The sequence below is a fragment of the Ananas comosus genome, linkage group 23 (genome assembly GCF_001540865.1).
Source record: "Ananas comosus cultivar F153 linkage group 23, ASM154086v1, whole genome shotgun sequence".
NCBI lineage: Eukaryota > Viridiplantae > Streptophyta > Magnoliopsida > Poales > Bromeliaceae > Ananas > Ananas comosus.
In genome coordinates this window covers 5318772-5342629 of record NC_033643.1, presented here as the reverse complement: position 1 = coordinate 5342629, position 23858 = coordinate 5318772, and the positions used below count along the sequence as shown (strand labels likewise).

The 23858-nt window shown below is 37.9% G+C and overlaps 1 protein-coding gene and 1 pseudogene across 4 annotated transcripts; both read left to right on the top strand.

Moving 5' to 3' along the window:
* LOC109728414 lies at window positions 3731-7964 on the top strand (annotated as a pseudogene).
* LOC109728135 (alpha-1,3/1,6-mannosyltransferase ALG2-like) lies at window positions 13581-22246 on the top strand. 4 transcript variants are annotated; one of them, XM_020258465.1, is made up of 9 exons: window positions 13581-13642; window positions 14148-14281; window positions 16236-16352; window positions 17100-17293; window positions 17610-17715; window positions 18114-18261; window positions 19024-19160; window positions 20304-20470; window positions 21711-22246. In XM_020258465.1, exons 2-9 carry the CDS (start codon window positions 14218-14220, stop codon window positions 22002-22004), a joined length of 1227 nt encoding a protein of 408 aa, XP_020114054.1. In that variant the 5' UTR covers window positions 13581-13642; window positions 14148-14217; the 3' UTR covers window positions 22005-22246. The 4 variants fall into 4 exon arrangements, with proteins under 4 accessions (XP_020114054.1, XP_020114059.1, XP_020114057.1 ...); XM_020258468.1 differs by having other exon boundaries at window positions 13597-13642; window positions 14161-14281; XM_020258469.1 differs by lacking the exon at window positions 14148-14281 and having other exon boundaries at window positions 13630-13642.

Below are 23858 nucleotides of genomic sequence, written 5' to 3'. Positions count from 1 at the left end.
CCTGTCACTAACTGCACCGACCTGATCCATCCGCCCCGCAGGACGACCTATCCGGATAAGTACACCTCCGATCGGTGGCCAAACCGATCCGGTGTCATGAATACCCCCAAGTGCTGTGACTAAGTCAATGCTGGTATGCTCAAACAAGAACCCGGCTAAAGCCGGTGCCTAGGCCGAAGCCAACAAGGGCGTACAACGCCGAACTGTAATAGATGCTAGGGCGTACAATGCCGAACCTCGATCAACCAGATCGAAACACATGACAAGAAAGTCGATGTGTTGCCTGGACCCAAGGTCCACAGAGATATTGAAATACAAATGCATCCTGTTCTACATGTCTATCAACTACTAACCAAATGCAATCAAAGAGGTACGATATACGAAAGATAAGCAAACAAAGACATGTAGAGACCAAAATACTGGAATAGAAAAACAGGAGAAGGAGGTGAAACGCTCTCACCGACTACCAGCTCGAAGCACCCACCTGTCACTGTCGCGTGGAACACTGGGTACGCACAGAGTCTACTGGACCTAAGAAGATCCACCAAGTCAGTATCCAAACCACTAACCCAAAGCACGAGACTCACAAACCCCCCACATAAGATCCCCGAATCGGTTTCCCAAAACCGATCCCCGTAACTCACCGGAAGTCCCGAAAACCACACCGGGACACCGTTGGGACCCACTAAGTGCCCCAAAACTCACCGACTCGTGTCACGAGTCACCTGCTGCCCCAAAACACTCCAATTTGGATTTTCTGGCAGCAAACACAAGATACCGCAACTACACCATTACTGTCGGGTAATTATACAAATCCGGGTTCCCGAAAGTGTCTATTTCGACACCGGAACCCATCGTCGCTGACCCATCATCATCGAACCCACAAAATGATGATGGTGACCAGCCAACAAGGCTCAGCGATAAATTACAGGATAACCAAACCACGTCGGAAGAAATCCGAACCGAAACCGCATTCTTTCGGCAAATTTCGCCGAAAAACGTGCTGGAATCGACTTTTCGATTTGCGCAAAGGCTATCGGGTCATGGACAACCAGTCCAGAGGTCAAACACGCTCATACACACTGCCCACAGTAGCCACAAGGCGTACAATTGCACAAAAGCCCCCGTGTTTACATAAAATCCATCATTTTATGTAAATCTGGGAACTTCTATGACTCATTCTCACAAACCGAGGACTTCTAAGCTTTGCCGAGACACGTATTAACAGGTCTCGACGTGCCGGAGGCCGTGCTCTCGGTCTAGAGCACAATGGCTCACTGTGGGAAGCGCGGGAGCAACCCAAAGTTCTACTAACTGCGCGCAGTCGGGGAAGATCACGCCAAACAGGGCTAACCGGACACTATTGATCCAAAGTGAGGTGAGCACTGTGATCATCACTGACCAACGATAACCGTGCTCACCTCCGGAGGCATCAGGACAGCCTCGGATCACCGGATAAGCGTGCGCAAACTCAAAACATCAGCCAAACAAGCTCGATAGGGTCGACACCGCCGAAACAGAGGAACGGAGTGTTCCCGACAGAATCTAAGGTGAGCACGATGATCAGCAATTTGCTACGATCATCGTGCTCCCTTCAGCAGAGATCGGGGAGGCTTAGGAAGCTCAGAACAGTAACGTATCCAACATAAGCCCTATTTCGGGCTTGGCCGGAGCAAGGTTGCTCCGGCCGGCTTCCGGCAGCACGGCGGCATGCGCGGCGGCCAGGGATGGGTGCGGATGAGGAGAGGAGTGTGGTGCTCACCTTGGTTTGCGGCGGAGGGGCGGTGGCGGCGACGGCGGAGCTAGCCGAGCCTACACCAGTTAGACTCGGATTCCAGCGAAGCTGCGGCCACGGCGGCGGCCGGGGCTCCTCGGGGACGACGGCGGCAGGTCCCCAACGGCCGGAGGAGGAGGAGGGAGGTGGCGGGCGACAGCGGCGGTGGCCCGCGGCTCGGGTATGGCCACCCGAGCTTGGCTCGGTCAGCAGGCTGGGGCGGCGGCGCCCAAGGCACGCGGTGGCGGCGGCGACTCGCAGAGGCGGCGGCGACCGGCCGGGGAGGGTCGCCAGGCTCCGGGGACGGCGGCGGGAGCGATCTCAGGCGGCGGCGGCGCGTGGGCAGCTGTTGCAACCCAGCTCGGCCTGAGCTCGGCCTAGCTGGCCGCAAGCAGCAGTGGCGGCGATGGCGGCGCTCGGCGACGGTTCGGGGCGGCGGGGCCGGCGGCCAGAGGTTGGGGAAGGGTGGAGGCGGCTGAGGGGGTGGGTTCGAGTGATCCTCCTTAGCTCGGGTCCATGATGGTGGAGAGGAAAGTGGAAACAAGAGAGGGAGAGGAAGAAAAAGAGGCTGAGGTGGTGGTGGCTGGTCGGAGATCAGTCGGCGACGGTCAAGGGGCGTGCGGCTAGGGCAGGGGAGCAGGGTGAAGGTGGCTGGCGGCGTAGGGAGAACTAGGGTTAGGGTTACAAAGTATAAAGCCCTAGAATACCTTATATACATAAGGCATTAATCGCGCGAAAGTACCTCCAAACTCGGTATTTTAATCCGAGTCCCTCACAGCACGTGTAAAACGCGCTAAAACACCTCCACCTGCGATTTCACACAAAACGGTACATAAAATATTACGACTTTTGCAAAAATACCATTTTGCCCTCACCGACCTCTCCTCGATCAACGTGCAATCTCCGCAGATCCGTCCGTCGGATTTGCGAACGGATTGCACCAGTGCGATCAGCACCTCGGAGATAACAAAGCTACGATTTTGGTTCACCTCGATCGACCACGGATTCACGACGAAATCCATTCTCTTTCCAAAAGGCCGCAATGACGCACAATTACATAAGAAACATGTATTTTCAGATTTTCTCGAAATTCGTGCGTCAAAACCAAAATCTGTCAGCACCAGCAGTTCCAGAATAGCTGAACCGGTCGAACGAGCTATTGGATCGCTATGAACGGAGTCCGATACGCACCAGAAGCCAACTCTACTCCGTGGCTTCTCCAGAAAATCGAAGTTACTATTCACTTAAGTGAAAACTAAAAAATCGCGTATCTTCTCCATTTTAGCTCATTTTCTCCTGAAACTTGACGAGTGCTTATGTAATTAAATTACACACATAAACATCGTCAACTGAGAGTTTAACTACACTGCAAAAATCTCAGTCCTTACAGGGCCGGTCCAGCACGAGTGCAACAGTGCTCGTACCGTGCCTGGCCCGGCCCACTCTCGTGCCGGGCCGGGTGGCCGTGTTTGACACCCCTATCTCGACCATAACACGCTGACCCTCGCCGTTGCCTCCCCCGGCCTTTGGGACCCCGCCGCCGTCGCCGCCGTGCAAGGCTCGGCCCCGGCCCCTCAGTGTGCTAGCCAAGCATGTGCAATTGACATTTCAACACTGCGTGCGGAGGACTATAAGAAGCAAGGTGTAAGTTTAACGCAGCAACTATCTTCTTTCCCCATTCATTATCTTTTTCTTCCTCTACTCTCTCCTCCATTCTTTATCTTCTCTCCCCTGTCTGATCCCTACCCTTACTAATCTCCTCTTTTCTCTTCTTTCTTTTCCCTCTCATCTTCTCAAATCCTCTCTTCGCACCTCATTCTTACACTCCCAATTTACAATCCTCAGATCGGAGATCATCACCGGCAGCTGCGATTTGTCTGGGGACATTACAAGTATCTCCCGATTTAGGGCTTCAAACTCTAAAAGGTTGAAAATGCAGAAACAGTGGTGGCAGTGTCTTTGCTCTGTGGGTGGCAATGAGAGAGAGTCAAATCAAATGGAGAAGACAAATTCCCACCCCAAACTTAAGATAGCCATCATCCATCCTGATCTTGGAATTGATTCGTCTCTCCGACCCAGATTGCTTTGATACATGCTTTTCGCGAAGAGCTGCCCATTTGGTCAGTGATTTAGAAGAGAAATCATATCGGTCATCATAAATTATTCAGTGATTTGTTGAATATTGCATCTTTTTTAAAGATCAGATTCCTTATATGTTTACACGGAGAAACACAGCTTGTTTGCATATATATATATATATATATATATATATATATATATATAGAGAGAGAGAGAGAGAGAGAGAGAGAGAGAGAGAGAGAGAGAGAGAGCAAAATGTACGGATAGTTTCTGAAGTATCCCAAATTTGTGTCTTAGTGCTACGCAAAAGATGAATTAGCCGTTGAACATCTATTTACATTGTTAACTAGGTAAAAATATAGGAGTACTCCATGTACCGTCCCGATATTGCTTCTTGTCCGTGAACTTCTTACTTAAGCACTAAAGTTTCAAAAAGAGGGAAAAAAAGAAAAATCCTATAGTTCCTAAACTTTCACATATATTGCACTTCATTCCCTGTTAAAGTGCTGATATCGGTTAAATATGTTCGCTGTAAAATGGATTTCTAACCCATTGTGAACTTTGAACGAAACTGAAGTAAAGCAAATCATTTTGTAGGAAGGGATAAAATGATGCTGAGGGGACCGGACGTACGTTTTGCCCCTGTTATTTCTAGCTCTATCCATAAATTTAAAATTTCTAGCTTCCATTCACTTTTGTTGTAAAACGGTCTTTTAACCCTACTTTAATCTAAGAGGAAGTTGGAGACGGGATTCATTTTATTGGTCGTGCTGCTAAAATGGTCATTACATAAGAAAATTTTGATTTTGTAAGGTACTAGGGATAGTTTACAATATATAAAACGCTTCAAGTGTTAAATTGTTTGAGTGAGAAATTTAGGATCTAATGTTGCATATATGATACCCATTTTTTTTGGCCTTTCTTTTGGAACAAATTTGTGAACATGTAAGACTTACACATATTTTGTTTTTTTCTCAATTCTCCCTACCAATTAGTGGTTATAGAGGGTAGTTGTTCTAGTTTACTTGTATTATTTAGTTTTTTCTTATCCACCTTCGGAATCTTGGATATTATTGCAATAAAAAGTTATTGTCAAGGCTTTAACAGTTTGGAGATGATAGTTGAGATAGAGATGGCTATAGGATCTTAAGAAAGAGGATAAAAGAGAAGAAAAGTAAAAACTAAATCAATATTTATGAGGATGTAAAAGCAGTTTTCCTAGGAAAGTGTGCGGAGGTATTCAAATGTTATGTTATCCAATTTTCACCGTTTTCATCGTCCTTATAATCATTCAGGTGAAAATAAAATGCAGGCTTTCTGGAGTAAATATCCTTTTTGTTCTAAAACTATTTTTAGACATATTTTAGCAGTCAATTTTGAACAAATTGAGTCCACTCTATCTTTTTGTATCCTTTCTAGCAAGTCTTCGAAGCCTTTGCTACTGTATTGTGACATTGCAACATTGGTAGCTGCAAAATAGTCATGTGACCTACAAAGTGTTTCTTATTTGTCCATTGCCCTTTATCTATATTTGAGATATTAGTAATATTCTTCTGGTAGGCTATTTTATTGCATGCTTAAATTTCTCTACACTGTAAAGGCAGTGTTGAGGTAAACTTGGGATAAACAATTTTCACTGCACCATTTGATGAGAATAAAATTAAAGATGATAGTATAACCTGTTAAGAAACTAAAGATCATGATAAATCTCTTTTTTGATCAACATGACGAGTGGGTCCTTTCTCTCATACCTCCATGATGAACTAATTTTCAACACAAATGTAATACAGTGTAATAGTATTGTAGTTGCATAAGTAATCCATTTTAATTGGTTGATGAATAGAGTTTTGATCATCTCATATTATTATAAATGTGTAGGTAGGGCAAAAAAATTGATTGTTGATGCCGCCATCGAGCTTGCTGCTCATGGGCATAGCGTCCATTGTTTCACATCATATCACGACAAGAATCACTGCTTCGAGGAGACTGTTTCTGGTGAGGCTTTTGTGAATAGTTGCACTCATTTGGTGACTGAATTTCCTATTTATGTGTTTTAAAATAGCAAAGTTAAGGCCAAAAATGTGTCGCTGAATAGGTTGAATAGCCACAGTTTTTGTTGCATCTTGCTTTTCATTGGAAGCATGTCATGATTGCTATCAAATGATACCAAAATGATTGATATGTTAGAATAATCTATATTATGCCACTACTTTTCTCCTATCTCGTTGCTTCTTTTCCCATGCCGGTTACTTTGGTCTTAAGAAACTCATATATCAAAATCCGGAGGAAAATTTTGTTCCACATAGGATATAGCTTAAATTGATGAGGCATAGATGGATTTTTTTTTCTGCCACTAATTAGAGAATTTATTGGGGCATGTTATGCTTTTTTCCTATTCTCATCAGGGCGTGGAAAGAAAAGATAAAAATACTATTTTTGCTTTCCATAACTTTTAATGGGAAATTAAAACAAACAATAGTGAACAAGAGAATATAAAACTACATCGAGAACTTTTAACTTTTCTTACGAAACAGCCATGCATGAAAATTGTTTTGACATGCTGAAAAGTAGTTAAGGACTATTGTTTTACACCTTTCTAATAGCTAATTGTTTCTATTTGAGGTTTACAGCTAAGAGAAAGGCGTAGATAAGAAGCTTCTGCATATTTTGGTGCTTTTTTTTATTGCAAGATTTCTCTAATGTTGTGAATTAGTAATGTTCATATAACTTTTGTTTCTTCAGGTCTTTTTTCAGTGACTATGTATGGTGGTTTCCTACCTCGCTATATTTTCTACCGTTTCCATGCTATCTGTGCATATCTTCATTGTATATTTGTTGCACTGTGTGTGTTTTGTCTATGTGGCCCACATTTGACATTGTACTGGTAGATCAGGTCTCTGTTGTCATTCCCTTGATGAAATTGAAAAGATCAACCAAGGTACTAGTCTATATTCTATATTTTTTTATTATTTATCTATGCCAATAACATCATCTATTTATTTGCATACTGTAAAAATGAAATTTTCGAGAAAGTTTGTTTTATGCTTAAAGAACTTTCAAAGAGCATTTTCTAACTTCATGTATATTAGTATTTACTTAAATTACGAGATTTTGGAGGGTATGTATGAACATTCAGCTTTTACAGGGATATAATATGTAGATATTTATGAGGACATAGATGTAAATATCTCTTTCTTTTTTGTAACAATTGAAAAGCGTTCTGGCGGGATAACATGCTATATAATGCATTCTAGGTAATATTTTATTGCCATTTTCCGGATTTGTTGCTTGCCCAACATACAACGGCGCTAAGAAGGTAGTATCGCAAGCCAATTGACATGATTAAAGAAGCCAGTACTGGTCTGAGACTTTCTTTGTTGTATTTTTCTATGTGTCAAGCTTAATCTCCTTTACTTTTGTCTTTTGTGCTTATTTGGCCCGGCTTCTCTATTCCAGAAGCTGACACTTTTAGAATTCGCTTGTTAGGCTAACAAATTGGCTGGAGCTTTTGTTGTGATAGGGAGGTAAAATATTGGGCCCTAAATTAAAAGGCTAAAAGCAGAATCAATACAACAGAGGCTCCAATTCAAGGCTTTTGCATTTCCTATAGTGAGAAGGGTTTAAGGATATTTTAGTAGGAAGCTATTAGTAACCCGTTCAACAATTATACTTGAACACCATTTTTACAAAAGGTCCAGCCAAGTATAGTCAGACCCTTATTTAGCTAGTTTCCTGAAGTTGGTATTTGGTCTCCGCAAGCATGGCAGATTTGATTCTGGTTAATAGCAAATTCACTGTATCTACATTTGCCACCACATTTTCTAGCCTTCATAAGAGAGGAATTAGACCTGCGGTTCTCTACCCGGCAGTCAATGTGGAACAATTTGATGGATCTTGCGATTATAAGTAATGGACGTGCCTGTATATATCTTTGTATCTTGTGATTTTTGATTATGGAATTATGTGAATTGAGAAGGTATGCAAGGATTTAAGTGCCCATTAGTATGGGTGGTGCCTATCATGCCGTACAATGCCGTACCGTGCTGTACGATATTGTATTGTGTTGATGAGATATTGCCACGATGCGATCTCTCTACTGATGGCGTGCCCAAAACCCTAATTTCTTAGAAATTAGCGAGTAATTACATTAATAAAGTGCAAAAGATTAGATAAAGATACTTACTAAGCAATTAAGATATACTAGTGATAAAGAAAATAAATATTTCAGTTCATCGTGTGTCGGCAAATAGGTATTTTTGTAAATGTCACACATAGGCACTGTATGGTGCGACGGCCCATACTGTGCTAACACGTGCTTGACACAAACCTGTGTTATGACACTTAAATTTTTGTATACACACGCAAGATTATCTACCTTTGTATATGCCCCTGCAAAATCTGAATTTTCATATAGACCCCTCAAAAGTGCAGTTTTTTAAACAAGATACCGTTGTGTTGAGTTGGCAGTATTTTGAATGCATATATGAGAAGTAAGTTTTTACAGGGATACGTATGTAAATATATGATTTAGCTGGATTGTATATATAAATTCTATATCAGAAAATGTTGTTGTATTGTAATGTTGAAAGATGAATATCTAACTTTGCCGCCAAATAATGCAATGGTGCATCCAAGAATTCGAGATAATCTCGATTTTCATTCTTTCAAGGTTAATTTGTACAATTATATGCAATATATATTTCTTTTGGTTGTTAATTGTGGATTAATATATCTGCTGCATGTTATCTTGTAGAATGCAATTGGCGTGATAGATGACACACATATTCTTGTGATTGTACCGAGGAGCGACCAACCACGATTCCGCTATCGCAAAGGGTTCACATCCCAAAATATGATGGCCGCAGTCTCATTTGACCATATTTTTTTTCTTCGTATGCACAGGTTGGGAAGAATCAGCAGCAGATATTCGTGTACTTCTGTAGGCCTGCGACAGGGAAGGTTTTACAGTTCCGAATGGTAACTGCCCAAATGGTCTTTAATATTATGAATAATACTTTTGTCATTTTAATGGATACTGTTTTCTATCTATGTTAATATTTGTAGGTAAATTTTATCTGGTTAATTCAGGATACACAAACACAAACAAATTTCTTGCGTCCTACAGAGGTGAACCGTATCATCTAAGTCAATTTGACATCACCACAAAGGCTCGCACGCATCGCAACCCCAAAGATCTCTATAACCATCGACATGCTCAATTGAGAAATGTCGTCGAGAAAACTTTAGGTATATTAAAGAAGCGGTTTAAGATTCTAAATCACGCAACACCGTTTCTGTATAAATACAATGCATGATTGTTATGGCATGTTGTGTAGTACACAATTTTATTCGAAGACGACAAGAAAATGATATGTACTTTAATGAAGAGATAGACCAACTTCCCGCTGGCGATGACGACGAGGATCCGCCAAATATTGGCGCCACAGATGAATCAAGATGCGGCGACAGTTTACATAGAACTATAATAGAGCAATTATGGAATAGTAAATGTTGATTGTTTGTGTTTATGCTAATTGTAAATATTGTCAATAGTTTTGTATTTTGGATAAAGTTTATATTATGTTGCTTCCTAATGTGAGGTAATTGTGATAATATTATGTTGTAATATTCGACTAGTTGCATGTTTACATCTATCAGTTATATTGTTTATTTCAGTTGTGATAATGATTTAGATTTATTTTCATGCTATATAATTGGTGGAATATTATGGATGCAAATTTGCTTGATAGTATATGTAGATTTGTTTGATAGTATATGTAAATGTGTTTGTTACTAAAAAGTGTAAATTAGCTACGTGCTTAAATAATGCATGTGTTTTTCGTTAATTGTTGATGAATATATCTATTATATTCAACATGATGTTTAAAATATTTTTTTTAAATAACTGAGTTTTTGTCGTTTTAAATTTTGCTAAGCATGACTTAAAATACATATTTAAGATTTATTAAATAAAGTCAAGATTTAATAAAATATCAAAGTATTTTCAAATTTAAATCCTTATATTTAAATGGGTTAGTTTATTCCCAAATAAAAAAAATTTACATACAATTTAAAATTAAAATTTGGTTAGGCTTCATATTAAGAGAAAGGGGTATTTTGGGTATTTTAAAAATTCAACCACCCACTATCTATAACTCTATATGAATCCCTAATAAGAATGATGACATGGCAAGCTCTCCTTTTTTTAGATTTTTTATATTTTTTAATGATGATTTGAAATATAAATATATATATGCATGTCACTCCATGCATATAACATAATAAAAGTTTTTAATGATGGTTTGAAATATAAATATATATATACATGTAACTCCATGCATATAACATAATAAAAGTTTTATAAAAAAAAAAAAACTAAATGAATCCCAAAACTACTACCTCTTCATTTCCCAAAACTGTTTTGAAATATAAATATATATGCATGTAACTCCATGCATATAACATAATAAAAGAAATAAAACTAAATGAATTCCCAAAACTACTACCTTCTCATCTCCCAAAACTGCTCCCCTCTCACCTCCCAAATACAAAATAGTGGTATGCATGTAATAAAAGCTAGCCATGACCTCTTAGTTATCAAACTCCAAATAAATAATGGTATGCATGTAATAAAAGCCAAGACCTCTTGGTTATTAAAGCTTCGTTGATAGCCTAAAGGAGGATAGAAAGCTTTGCTTTAGAAAGTGAGTCTTTTTATTATTATCATAGCCAATAGCATCCCAAAATTCCTGAACTCTTCCTAATTTTATTTATTTATATAAAAGGAAAGAGACTGTTCTTGGTCTAAGGCCTTTTTTATCCTCTTTCGAGAAGACCATAGATGATATTAGGAGATTTTTTCGATACAGAATGGCAAAATGGAGTCATCGGATAAAACTTTCGAATTGTCTAATTGAAGCTGCTAATGCAGATTCCTCTCCTTCTATGTCGGATGAATATGTATTATTTCTCTCTCTCTTTTTTTTTTATTGCATATTACTGTTCATGAATAAGTCATTTGAGTTAAACAAAATTGATGGAGTAAAATTATAAAAAAAACTGATTAAATTAGTATTTACATCAACAAACTAACATAATATATAGATTGTTAGCTTATAGATATATGAAAAGTGGGCTTTTACAATTTAACGGTAGTTAAAAACTAACTATTATTATTTTTAAATTTATTTGTATGACTATCATATATTCCTTCATATTTTTTCTTTTATTTTTTTACATTTCGTGCTAATTCTTTGATGGCATGACAATTTGAATGTCCATAAACAAATGCAATAATAATTGATTTTTGAGAGAAATCTAATTTAAATTAGAAAAGATAATAGGATTGATAAATATCTTTATATGATTAGTTAAGTGTGAATTTGAATCTCTTTAGTTTTTTTCTATTATTTATTACCCTTCATAATATTTTAAATATTTTTTCTGTTTCTTTTTAACGTTTTTATTTGTTTGTTAAATCTACAGACTATAAATTTTTACTAAAATATTTCTACCCGCCGCATCGCGCGGGTCCCTACGCTAGTATTCCTCTTATTCCCAAACACCATCCAAACGCTATTTTTCTTGTTCTTACTTATACTCACATTTTCATCCAAACAAAAAAATATTCTTGTTCTTATAAAAATTCATACTTGTATCTATTTCCGGTATATAACTAGTTTTTACTAATTTACGAACCAAACGAAGCCTTAATAAGGTCGACCCGGAATCGACCCTATAGGTAACTAATGACTCGATCCATTTGGACCCCTTCCCGCCTCCTTGAGCTGGATTGGCGAGTTGGATTCGCACAATATTAGATGTCTCCTTTCTCCTTCCCTTTGCCCTAGCGCCTCTTCTCCCCTTTCTCCGATCTCGACCACAACACAGCTGACCCTTGCCGTCGCCTCCCCCGGCCTTTGGCACCCTGCTGCTGCCGGCCCCTGCCTCCCCACTCGCGCCGCCATCGCTGCCGGCCCCTGCCTCCCCGCTCGCGCCACCGTCGCCGCCGTGCAAGGCTCGGCCCCGGCCCCTGGGTGTGCTGGCCGAGCATGTGCAATTGACATTTCAACACCGTGTGCGGAGGACAATAAGAAGCAGGGTGTAAGTTTAATGCAGCAACTATCTTCTTTCCCTATTAATTATCTTTTTCTTCTTCTACTCTCTCCTCCCCTCTTTATCTTCTCTACCCAGTCTGATCCCTACCCTTACTAATCTCCTCTTTTCTCTTCTTTCTTTTCCCCCTCATCTCCTCAAATTCTCTCTCCGCACCTCATTTTTATACTCCCAATTTATCTCGATTCTCCAAATCTCTCACCGGCCAATGTAATATCCCGGTGAGTTTGGGAAAGAGAAGAGGTAAGGAAAGAAGAGATAAGAGTAGAGGTAGAGAGATACAGAGAGATAAGGAGTGAGATTGGGAGGAAGAGAGTAGGGTTTTAGAAGAAAATAGAGAAGAGATGAGAGAGTGAAGGTGGAGATTAGAGGGGAAGAAGAAGGATAATTAGGAGAAGAAGCAGATTCAATATTTCATTTCATTGATGGTCTCAGGTTTACATTATACTTGGTATTTATACCACTTGGTAATTTGGGCTAAAATGAAAAGCATCTAGTCTATGAGGGCTAAACAACAAAAGCTCATGAATTGAGGCATGGGCTGCCATTCAATGGCACGATGGGCCTTGTATGGGCTTTGCCGGTCCAGACCGCCGCCAGCGGATCGGGTAGTGGACCTTGGGTCGCCCCTCTATCTGCTCAGCCAACTGCGGGTAATGGGCTCGCCTTTTGCGCCCGCTTCGCAGTTTCAAACCTCCGACCCGTAGCGCCTCATTCTTCTCCCAACTGCTTAGATTCGGTCGGATCTATTCCTTTTCTCCTCAACCTCCTCTTCTCTTCCTTTGAGCGCCATGGACGCCTTAGCTCGTCGATCCCCCCCGGCGTCCCGTCCGAGCACCTTCACGCCGGTCACCGCCGCCAAGCTCGCGCCCTTCTCAACCTGCTGCCACCATTTTTTCTTCTCTTACTAAAGCAAAGTTAGCATTTTTAATACTTCTAGCTTCCTCTGCTAGCTACTACTTCTACTATTTATTTTGGGTCGTTACATTCTCAGATCGGAGATCATCACCAGCAGTTGCGATTTGTCCGAGGACATTACAAGTATCTCACGATTTAGGGTTTCAAACCATAGTTAGTTAATTCGTGAATTATTCGCGAATTATTCACAAATTTTTGAAAACCCGAATAAAATGTCCATTTTTGAATTTTTGAATTTTTTCCAAAAATTCGGAAAAATCGTATTTTTTTGGGTAAAAGTAATTTTTCGCGAATTAATCGCGGTTCGCGAATAATTCGGCTCAAAAGACGTCGGGGTTGCTGCCACCGGGACGCGGACTCGCGGGCCTCGCGCGTGGCCCAAAACAGAGAAAAGATCGCCTCGCCAAAAAAAAAAAAAAAAAAAAAACCGTTTTCTGGGAAGATCGCCCCCCTCCCAGTCTCCCACCCCCACCCCTCCCAAAAGCCAAAACAAGGGTTTGCCCTAACTTCTCACCCCTGCGGCGGTGCGGCCCTGCCACCGACCCCTACGGCGGTCGCGGTCCCTTCCCCTCCCCTTCTTCCCTTCCGGCCGCTCGCCGAACGCCATCGGAAGCCCTCCTCTTCAGAAATCGAAGATCAAAGATCGGGTTCTTCACTCTTCAGAAATCGAAACCCTCCCCGTCGCCTCTTCCTCTTCCATTTCCGCTTCCGCTATCCAACGATAGATCAGTAATCGGGTGGTTCTTTACAAACCAGGTACGATTTGAGTTTTCATTCTTCAAAGCAAAAGTTGGAAGCTTTTAGTCCTGATGGATACTTTTTTATACACAAATGGCTCGAGTGCTTAAATTGAATGTGTCCATTCTCTCTTATTCACCTTAAATTGTTAAGAACTTAAGACCCAAACATAGAGCTAAATAATCTTAATTAACTTAGGGACCAGGAACTCTTGTATTATACCTAATCAATTTCATGATCTTGTCGACACTTGCAAAAGGAAAATTTTGTTGTGATCTTTCATGGACCATTGACTCAGTGGGGTTTCTGCTTAATTTTTTGAAGCTGAATTTTTGATCCCGAATTTTTAATCAGTGAACGTATAATATCCGTATAAATCACGTGTCCGAATAATTGGTGAATCCGTTTTTTAGCCAATTTTTTCAACGAATTTACAAATTAGAAGGCGAATTTTATCCGAATTATACCCGTACCGAATTTTTGCCGAATCCGAATTAACTAACTATGCTTCAAACTCTAAAAGGTTGAAAATGCAGAAATAGTGGTGGCGGTTTCTTTGCTCTGTGGGTGGCAACGAGAGAGAGACAAATCAAATGGAGAAGACAAATTCCTACCCCAAACTTAAGATAGCCATCATCCATCCTGATCTTGGAATCGGTTAGTCTCTCCGACCAAGATTGCTTTGATACAATGCATTTTGCTAACAGCTGCCCATTTGCTTAGTGATTTAGAAGAGAAATCATATTGATCATCAGAAATTATTCAGTGATTTGCTGAATATTGCATCTTTTTTAAAGATCAGATTCCTTATGTGTTTACACAGAGAAACACGGGCAATTCATCGTCTTATATATATATATTTTTCTAAAGTAAAATGTACGGATAGTTTCTGAACTATCCCAAATTTGTGGCTTAGTGCTAAGCAAAAGAAGAATTAGCCGTTGAACATCCATTTACATTGTTAACTGGGTGAAAATGTAGGAGTACTCCATGTACCGTCCCGATATTGCTTCTTGTCCCTGAACTTCTTACTTAGTTTCAAAGAGGGGGGAAAAAAGAAAAATCCTTTAGTTCCTAAACTTTCACATATATTGCACTTCATTCCCTGGTAAGGGGTTGATATCTGTTAAATATGTTCGCTGTAAAATGGATTTTTAACCCATTGTGAACTTTGAACGAAACTGAAGTAAAGCAAATCATTTTGTAGGAAAGGATAAAATGATTACTTCATAAAATTATTTGATTCTGATTTTTTTTTTCCTTGACTGTTAGGGTGCATTAAATGTGAATGTTTAGTGACTAAAAACATTCAAGTGAAAAGTATAGTGACGGAGTCGCAATATTAAGACGCTAAGGGGACCGGACGTACGTTTTGCCCCTGTTATTTCTAGCTCTATCCATAAATTTAAAATTTCTAGCTTCCATTCACTTTTGTTGTAAAACGGTCTTTTAACCCTACTTTAATCTAAGAGGAAGTTGGAGACAGGATTCATTTTATTGGTCGTGTTGCTAAAATGGTCATTACATAAGGAAATTTGATTTTGTAAGGTACTAGGGACGGTTTACAATATATAAGACCCTTCAACTGTTGAATTGTTTGAGCGAGAAATTCAGGATCTAAAGTTGCATATATGATAGCCATATTTTTTGGCATATCTTTTGGAACAAATTTGTGAACATGTAAGACTTACTCATATTTTGTTTTTTTCTCAATTCTCCCTACCAATTAGTGGTTATAGAGGGCAATTGTTTTAGTTTACCTGTATGATTTAGTTTTCTCTTGTCCACTTTCGGAATCTTTGATATTATTGCAATGAAAAGTTATTGTCAAGGCTTTAACAGTTTGGAGATGATAGTTGGGAAAGAGATAGCTATAGGATCATAAGAAAGAGGATACAAGAGAAGAAAAGCAAAAACTAAATTAATATTTATGAGGATGTAAAAGCAGTTTTCCTAGGAAAGTGTGTGGAGGTATTCAAATGTTATGTTATCCAATTTTCACCGTTTTCATCGTCCTTATAATCATTCAGGTGAAAATAAAATGCAGGCTTTTTGGAGTAAATATCATTTTTGTTCTCAAACTGTTATTAGACATATTTTAACAGTCAATTTCGAACAAATTGAGTGCACTCATCTTTTTGTATCCTTTCTAGCAAGTCTTCGAAGCCTTTGCTGCTGTTTTGCGACATCGCAACGTTGGTAGCTGCAAAATAGTCATGTGACCTATAAAGTGTTTTTTATTTGTCAGTTGTCATTTATCTATATTTGAGATATTAGTAATATTCTTTCGGAGGCTATTTTATTGCATGCTTAAATTTCTCTACATGTAAAGGCAGTGTGGAGGTAAACTTGGGATAAACAAATTTTTCTGCAGAATTTGACTGAGAATAAAATTAAAGATGATAGTATAACCTGTTAAGAAACTAAAGATCATGATAAATCTCGTTTTTGATCAACATGACGAATGGGTCCTTTCTCTCATACCTCCATAATGAGCTAATTTTCAACGCAAATGTAATACAGTGTAATAATATTGAAGTTGCATAAGTAATCCATTTTAATTGGTTGATGAATAGAGTTTTGATCATCTCATGTTATTATGAATGTGTAGGTGGGGCAGAAAGATTGATTGTTGATGCTGCCGTCGAGCTTGCTGCTCATGGTCATAGCATCCATTGTTTCACATCATATCACGACAAGAATCGGTGCTTTGAGGAGACTGTTTCTGGTGAGGCTTTTGTGAATAGTTGCACTCATTTGGTGATTGAATTCCTTATTTATGTGTTTTAAAAATAGCAAGCTTAAGGCCAAAATGTGTTGCTGAATAGGTTGAATGGCCACAGTTTTTGTTGCATCTTGTTTTTCATTGGAAGCATGTCATGATTGCTATCAAATGATACCAAAATGATTGATGTTTTAGAATAATCTATATTATGCCACTACTTTCCTCCTATCTTGTTGATTCTTTTCCCATACAGGTTACTTTGGTCTTAAGAAACTCATACATCAAAATCCGGAGGAAAATTTTGTTCCACATAGGATATAGGTTAAATTGCTGGGGCATAGACCAATTTTCTTTTTCCGCCACTAATTAGAGAATTTATTGGGGCATGTTATGCTTTTTTCCTATTCTCATCAGGATGTGGAAAGAGAAGATGAAAGTACTATTTTTGCTTTCCATAACTTTTAATGGAAAATTAAAACAAACAATAGTGAACAAGAGAATGTAAAACTACATCGAGAATTTTAATTTTTCTTACGAAACAGTCATGCATGAAAGTTGTTTTGACATGCTGAAAAGTAATTAAGGACTATTGTTTTACACCTTTCTAATAGCTAATTGTTTCTATTTGAGGTTTACAGCTAAGAGAAAGGCGTAGATAAGAAGTTTCTGCATATTTTGGTGCTCTTTTTTGTTGCAAAATTTCTCTAATGTTGTGAATTAGTAATGTTCATACAACTTTTGTTTCTTCAGGTCTTTTTTCAGTGACTGTGTATGGTGGTTTCCTACCTCGCTATATTTTCTACCGTTTCCATGCTATCTGTGCATATCTTCGTTGTATATTTGTTGCACTGTGTGTGTTGTTTATGTGGCCCACATTTGACATCGTACTGGTAGATCAGGTCTCTGTTGTTATTCCCTTGATGAAATTGAAAAGATCAACCAAGGTACTAGTCTATATTCTATATTTTTTTATTATTTATCTATGCCAATAACATCATCTATTTATCTGCATGCTGTAAAAATGGAATTTTCGAGAAAGTTTGTTTTATGCTTAAAGAACTTTCAAAGAGCATTTTCTAACTTCATGTATATTAGTATTTACTTAAATTACGAGATTTTGGAGGGTATGTATGAACATTCAGATTTTACAGGGATATAATATGTAGATATTTACGAGGACATAGATGTAAATATCTCTTTCTTTTTTGTAAGAATTGAAAAGCGTTCTGGCGGGATAACATGCTATATAATGCATTCTAGGTAATATTTTATTGCCATTTTCCGGATTTGTTGCTTGCCCAACATACAACGGCGCTAAGAAGGTTGTATCGCAAGCCAATTGACATGATTGAAGAAGCCACTACTGGTCTGAGACTTTCTTTGTTGTATTTTTCTATGTGTCAAGCTTAATCTCCTTTACTTTTGTCTTTTGTGCCTATTTGGCCCGGCTTCTCTACTCCAGAAGCTGACACTTTTAGAATTCGCTTGTTGGGCTAACAAATTGGCTGGAGCTTTTGTTGTAATAGGGAGGTAAAATATTGGGCCCTAAATTAAAAGGCTAAAAGAAGAAGCAATAAAGCAGAGGCTCCAATTCAAGGCTTTTGCATTTCCTATAGTGAGAAGGGTTTAAGGATATTTTAGTGGGAAGCTATTAGTGACCCGTTCAACAACTATACCTGAACACCATTTTTACAAAAGGTCCAGCCAAGTATAGTCAGACCCTTATTTAGCTAGTTTCCTGAAGTTGGTATTTGGTCTCCGCAGGCATGGCAGATTTGATTCTGGTTAATAGCAAATTCACTGCATCTACATTTGCCACCACATTTTCTAGCCTTCACAAGAGAGGAATTAGACCTGCGGTTCTCTACCCGGCAGTCAATGTGGAACAGTTTGATGGATCTTGCGATTATAAGTAATGGATGTGCCTGTATATATCTTTGTATCTTGTGATTTTTGATTATGGAATTATGTGAATTGAGAAGGTATGCAAGGATTTAAGTGCCCATTAGTATGGGTGGTGCCTATCATGCCGTATAATGCCGTACCGTGCTGTACGATATTGTATTGTGTTGATGAGATATTGCCACGATGCGATCTCTCTACTGATGGCATGCCCAAAACCCTCATTTCTTGGAAATTAGCGAGTAACTACATTAATAAAGTGCAAAAGATTAGATAAAGATATTTACTAAGCAATTAAGATATGCTAGTGATAAAGAAAATAATTATTTCAGTTCATAGTGTGTCGGCAAATAGGTATTTTTGTAAATGTCACACATAGGCACTGTATGGTGCGACGGCCCATACTGTGCTAACACGTGCTTGACACAACCCTGTGCTATGACACTTAAATCCTTGTATACACATGCTTTTGCATAATACGTTTCTCTGCAAGATTATCAACCTTTGTATATGCCCTTGCAAAATCTGAATTTTCATATAGACCCCTCGAAAGTGCAGTTTTTTAAACAAGATACCGTTGTGTTGAGTTGGCAGTACTTTGAATGCATATATGAGAAGTAAGTTTTTGCAGGGATACGTATGTGAATATAAATGTAAGTTTTTGCAGGGATACGTATGTCAATATATGATTTAGCTGGGTTGTAGATATAAATTCTACATCAGAAAATCTTGTTGTATAGTAATCTTACAACAACTTTACTGCATTGTTCAGGCTAAATTTTCTTTCAATTAACCGATTTGAAAGGAAAAAGAACCTTCAACTAGCTATTACAGCATTTGCGTTGCTCCATTCCTTTAAGAGTAATCTTCCGCGTGATGCGTTGTTGGAGGCTTCTTTGACAGTTGCAGGTGATTGCTTCTCTTTTTTTGCATGCTCTTTAATAAATTATATGTTAAGTAAGACATCAGCATTTTTAAGAAAAACGAACCTTCAACTAGCTATTACAGCATTTGCATTGCTCCATTCCTATAAGACTAATCTTCATTGTTGGATGCTTCTTTGACAGATGCAGGTGATTGCTTCTCTTTTTCTGCATGCTCTTTAATAAATTATATGTTAAGTAAGACATCAGCATTTTTAAGTGTGATACGAAATCTGCTTTTGTCTAAACTTTTCTTTCCATACCAAGGAAATTGCACCTGATAGAGCTGAATGTTTTAGAAAAAATCGTTGCTCTGGCCAATTTACAGACATAGGACTGTTACTGTCGATTTCTCTAATTGCTTGGTAGCAAAAACTCTTTTCATCAAACCATTAGAAGAGATAATCCAATTATTCAATAGCAATGAGCAGTCTGGTAATTGAGATTTTAAAATTTTTGGGATTACTAGTTTGTTGAGGATGCTCAACTTGAATATTATGCTTATCAGAATGCTGCTTTTATTAATTCCATGTGCATTTTGCTTAATTATCCACTAATGATTATGTTCTTTCATTTATTCTTTTCTTTTTTTTTTTCTTTTTTTTGGCACTATTTTGAGGATATAATGGCAACCTTCTATATTCTTTTTATTCTTTTTGAAAAGTCTCCTCTAGGAAGCAATGCTTTTTGAAACTTAAGCTTCAGAAAAGTCCCTTTATAATGAGGCTAGTGGAGTAGTGAGCGGGAACTTTAAATCACACATACAATTGCTCTCTATTATTCTTTACAAAAAACAAATTTCATTATATAAATTTTAGGTTATCTTGTTTGTTTTTCTTCCAGTAAGCATGACAAAGCTAAGAAAATTGCTTGTACTGTTTTAGTAAGATTTGTGTATAGGTTTGTGTTAACATGACCTTTTGTGAGAACTTTATATTATGAGAAGATTTGCTGCATTTGTGGTTGATACGTAATTGTTCATTTCTCCACATGTCAGCGAAGTAGCTATTCGTTTGAAAGTAATCAAACAATGACATACATAATGAAGTTTGTTGGTAATATGCTCTTTTTGTTAGGTTTTGGTTAGATTGCTTGATTCATTTTCTTTTTGATGGAATTTTTATCTCAGGTGGTTTTGATAAACGCCTCAAAGAAAATGTTGAATACTTAGAAGAACTTAAAATGTTAGCTGAAATGGAAGGAGTGTCGGATCGAGTTAAATTTGTTACCTCATGCTCAACAGCGGAAAGAAACGAATTGCTCTCCAACTGTCTCTGTGTTCTATATACCCCAAAGGTTAGTCTTTTTCTACATAACTGCTTTCTTATGGAAGCTTTCCACTTTCCTGATGTTTGCTTGGTAGAAAAATTCTTCTCTAAATCATCACTTATCAGCAAAAGTTACCTTTTAGAGTTCACGTAATATGGTAACATTGGCAATTTCTTTGATCTATTGTCAATTGCGACAATTTTGCTAAGAATTTGCCGTAGACTTGCCTCTAACTTTTACAAAGATTTATAAATATTCTTTCTACTTCTTGCTATCTCGTACCTTGTTAAACTTTCTAAAGAATGAAGGCATCTACTAGTGAGTTTTTGACCATTCTCACTCGATCGAGAAACTTGCCAACAGTTACATGCTTTATTTTGTTTATGTGGAAAACTAATTATCTTGATGCAATAGGAAGAAAAATGTTGATGGTATTTGGAGAGCTAACATACCATGAAGTAGCCTGTTGGTTAATTGGTTTGTCAACACTGGAACAAGCTTTAATCTGGTCGAATGCAAAAACATCACCATTAAGAGGAAAACTCAAAAAGTTTGTGGTAGTCGTGAGCATTAACAGTCAAAAGTTATCCAGGAGTAACAAAGTGAAAAAGGCCAGGAGGGAGTGTAAAAGGTTTATATCACTAGAGATTATGTTGGAAAGTGAGAGATTGAATAAGAAAGTTATTGCGCATGCTTTTAAAAAATTGAAGTGGCTTTACAGTTTGCACTCGGATTTATGCTAGATTACAGCAGTTGTGCATAAAAAGCTAATTTATTTTGCCCCTCAGAATCATCTGTTATAAGCTTTAAACTTCTATTAATGAACAGACACTACTGAACTATTGCACATCAAAATGACTACTTGAACCTTGAAATTTTGATTTTACTACATAATCTTTGTTACACTCGATTTTTTTTTTAAAAAAATGTTAAAGCTCTGTTGGAGGACTTATGGTTCCATTAAGTTGTTGTACAATTCTTCTCTCTCTCTCTCTCTCTCTCTCTCTCTCTATATATATATATATATATATATATATCCATCAGGAAAGTTACAAGGACTGTTAGTTTGTGACCGATAGGTCCTAGAATCAAACATTCTGTAAGGTTAGGTGTCAAAATAAAAGCCTTTGAAGTTCAAATAGTATTGTTGAAATGTAGTATAGTTCAAGTATTTCTTCAAAGTTCAGGTAATATTGTCAAAATGCACTATAGTCCAAGTAAGCAAAAATTATAGTTATCACTCGGGCATTTTCTTTTGCTTACGCAGGATGAACACTTTGGCATTGTTCCCCTCGAAGCTATGGCGGCCAAAAAGCCCGTAATTGCGTGCAACAGTGGGGGCCCTCTGGAGACGGTTGTAAATGAAGTGACGGGCTTTCTCTGTGATCCTACCCCTTTGGAATTTGCAAAGGCGATGTCGAAGCTCGTAAGTAACCCTAATCTGGCACAAAGTATGGGTGGAGAGGCACGAGGCCATGTCACAAAGAACTTCTCTACTAAAGTATTTGGGGATTGGTTGAACTCATATGTTCTTGATTCTTACCATCGAAGAATTGAATGATGAAGATGGGTTATTCTTCTGTAACCTGCAGAAATTTGCAGCCTTGCCTTAATTATGACTTAATTTACTCTTCTTTTTAACCTTTTAATTATTTTACGTGTTTTTGGGTGGATTAGCTTCAATTTTTGTATATCACTCATCATTTATGCTCTTCTGGTGTTTTGATTTCTATATGGTTATAGTGGTGCAGCATGTAGTGCAGATTAAAAAATCTCATGTGGTATTATTATTATTTTTTTTTCCCTTTTTCCTAACTTTCGAACCGAAGCTGAATAAAGTTTTTTTTTTTTTTTTTTTTTTTTTTTTTTTTTTCAATTTTCATGTTTTATTTATATTTATATGGATGTCTCACGTATGTGGTTTCAACTTTTTATGTGGTTCTTTTAGCTCAAATATTTTGATAAATATTATTAAGGGAGACTTGTTCAGTTATATAGTGTGTTTGGCTGGGTTGAAGCTTTTGTGGAAGTGTTTTCCATAGATCTAGTTCTATGAGTTCCAAGAGCCATTTGTTTTATATTTTTTCTGTATTTTCTTCATTGGAGAAATGTGGCAACGAAAGCCCCAACGTATTTATTGAAAGAAACAGTAAGCTTCTAAAAATTTGCTTTTCGAGGCACACTTGTTACGGGATTAAGGGGGGGGGGGGGGGGGGGGGGGGGGGGGGGAAGAGGTGAAATGTTGTTCGTGTAAACTTTCATCCCTTTTCAATTACATTTAGTATGTCAGGGTTAATGGGCATGTTTGATTCAAGATTGAAATGAGAATGACAAATGAAATTGGATTACGTTGAGATAGAAAATAGGATATTTAATTTGTTATTATTCGGTTAGATTTATAGTTAATTTTTAGTCTGATTAGAATAAATATTTAAATCTATTAAAAATAAATTAATATAAACTTAAAATATTAATTATACTAAAAATATTAATTATACTAGAATTGAGATAGGTTTTAGAATGAGTTTTATATATAGGTCTGTATATGGAATTGCTGAACAAGCCTAAGGTAGTACGGCTGCGAAGGTAGTACAGCTGCTTCTAGAGTTGATGTGTGCCATGGTTGCATGCACTTAATGCATGGGGGTGTAGAATGAGAGAAGTTTTCTAGGTTTATGGAAGCCAAGAGAAAGATAGAAGAGACAAAGAAAGAGGGCTTGAGTTAAAACTATTTTATTACAAAAGAGGAGTCAGGTGTAAGATTCTCTTGTTTAGTGAATCTTATTTTATCCGCATATTTTTTACTTAATTTTTTTCTCCCTTTTGTGGTTTTGTCAGCTTTTGCTAAGAAGGTTAGTTTATGGTAAAAATTCGATTTGACGCTTTCGTTACGGAATTTCAATAATCAGTACCGGATTTATAGTAGTCGATATCAGAATGGATTACAGATTCTCAAAATCTGGTATCGGTGCGAGTACCAGATTCCCAACAAAACCATCCATAAATATTTGGTTCATTATTGAAATGGAAATTAGAATTGATAATTGGAACATCTGAATTTTAAGAGAAGATTTTTGATTGAGATAGAGGAAAGTGATCGAGGGAGAGGAAGGGGGAGGTGTTTGTGAGAGAAAATTTTGAATGGTTTATTTTGGAATGGACCCACCTAGGATTAAAGTCGCATTAGGCCATAAATGAAATTGAGTCATATTCCAATTCTAGAGTGAATTTGATATCGAATTATAATTCTTGTACAACAAACAATAACTATCGGAATCGATAAATCTTTCCATAATCTAAAATAGTTGAACAGAAAAAGCCATTAAGGAAGATAAAAGTTTCATCTCTCTTAAACTTCTAAAAATATAAATTTTTTAATTTAGAATGGACTAGGTTAAAAGGAGGTGAAGCAGTG

What these genes read in the sequence shown, in the direction of transcription:
- LOC109728135 (XM_020258465.1), top strand. Translation starts at nt 14,218, where the DNA reads ATGGAGAAGACAAATTCCTACCCCAAACTTAAGATAGCCATCATCCAT. An exon ending in GATTGAAGAAGCCACTACTG is followed by an intron (nt 17,716 to 18,113) that starts GTCTGAGACTTT and finishes TGGTCTCCGCAG; the next exon opens with GCATGGCAGATTTGATTCTG. An exon ending in GATGGATCTTGCGATTATAA is followed by an intron (nt 18,262 to 19,023) that starts GTAATGGATGTG and finishes TGCATTGTTCAG; the next exon opens with GCTAAATTTTCTTTCAATTA.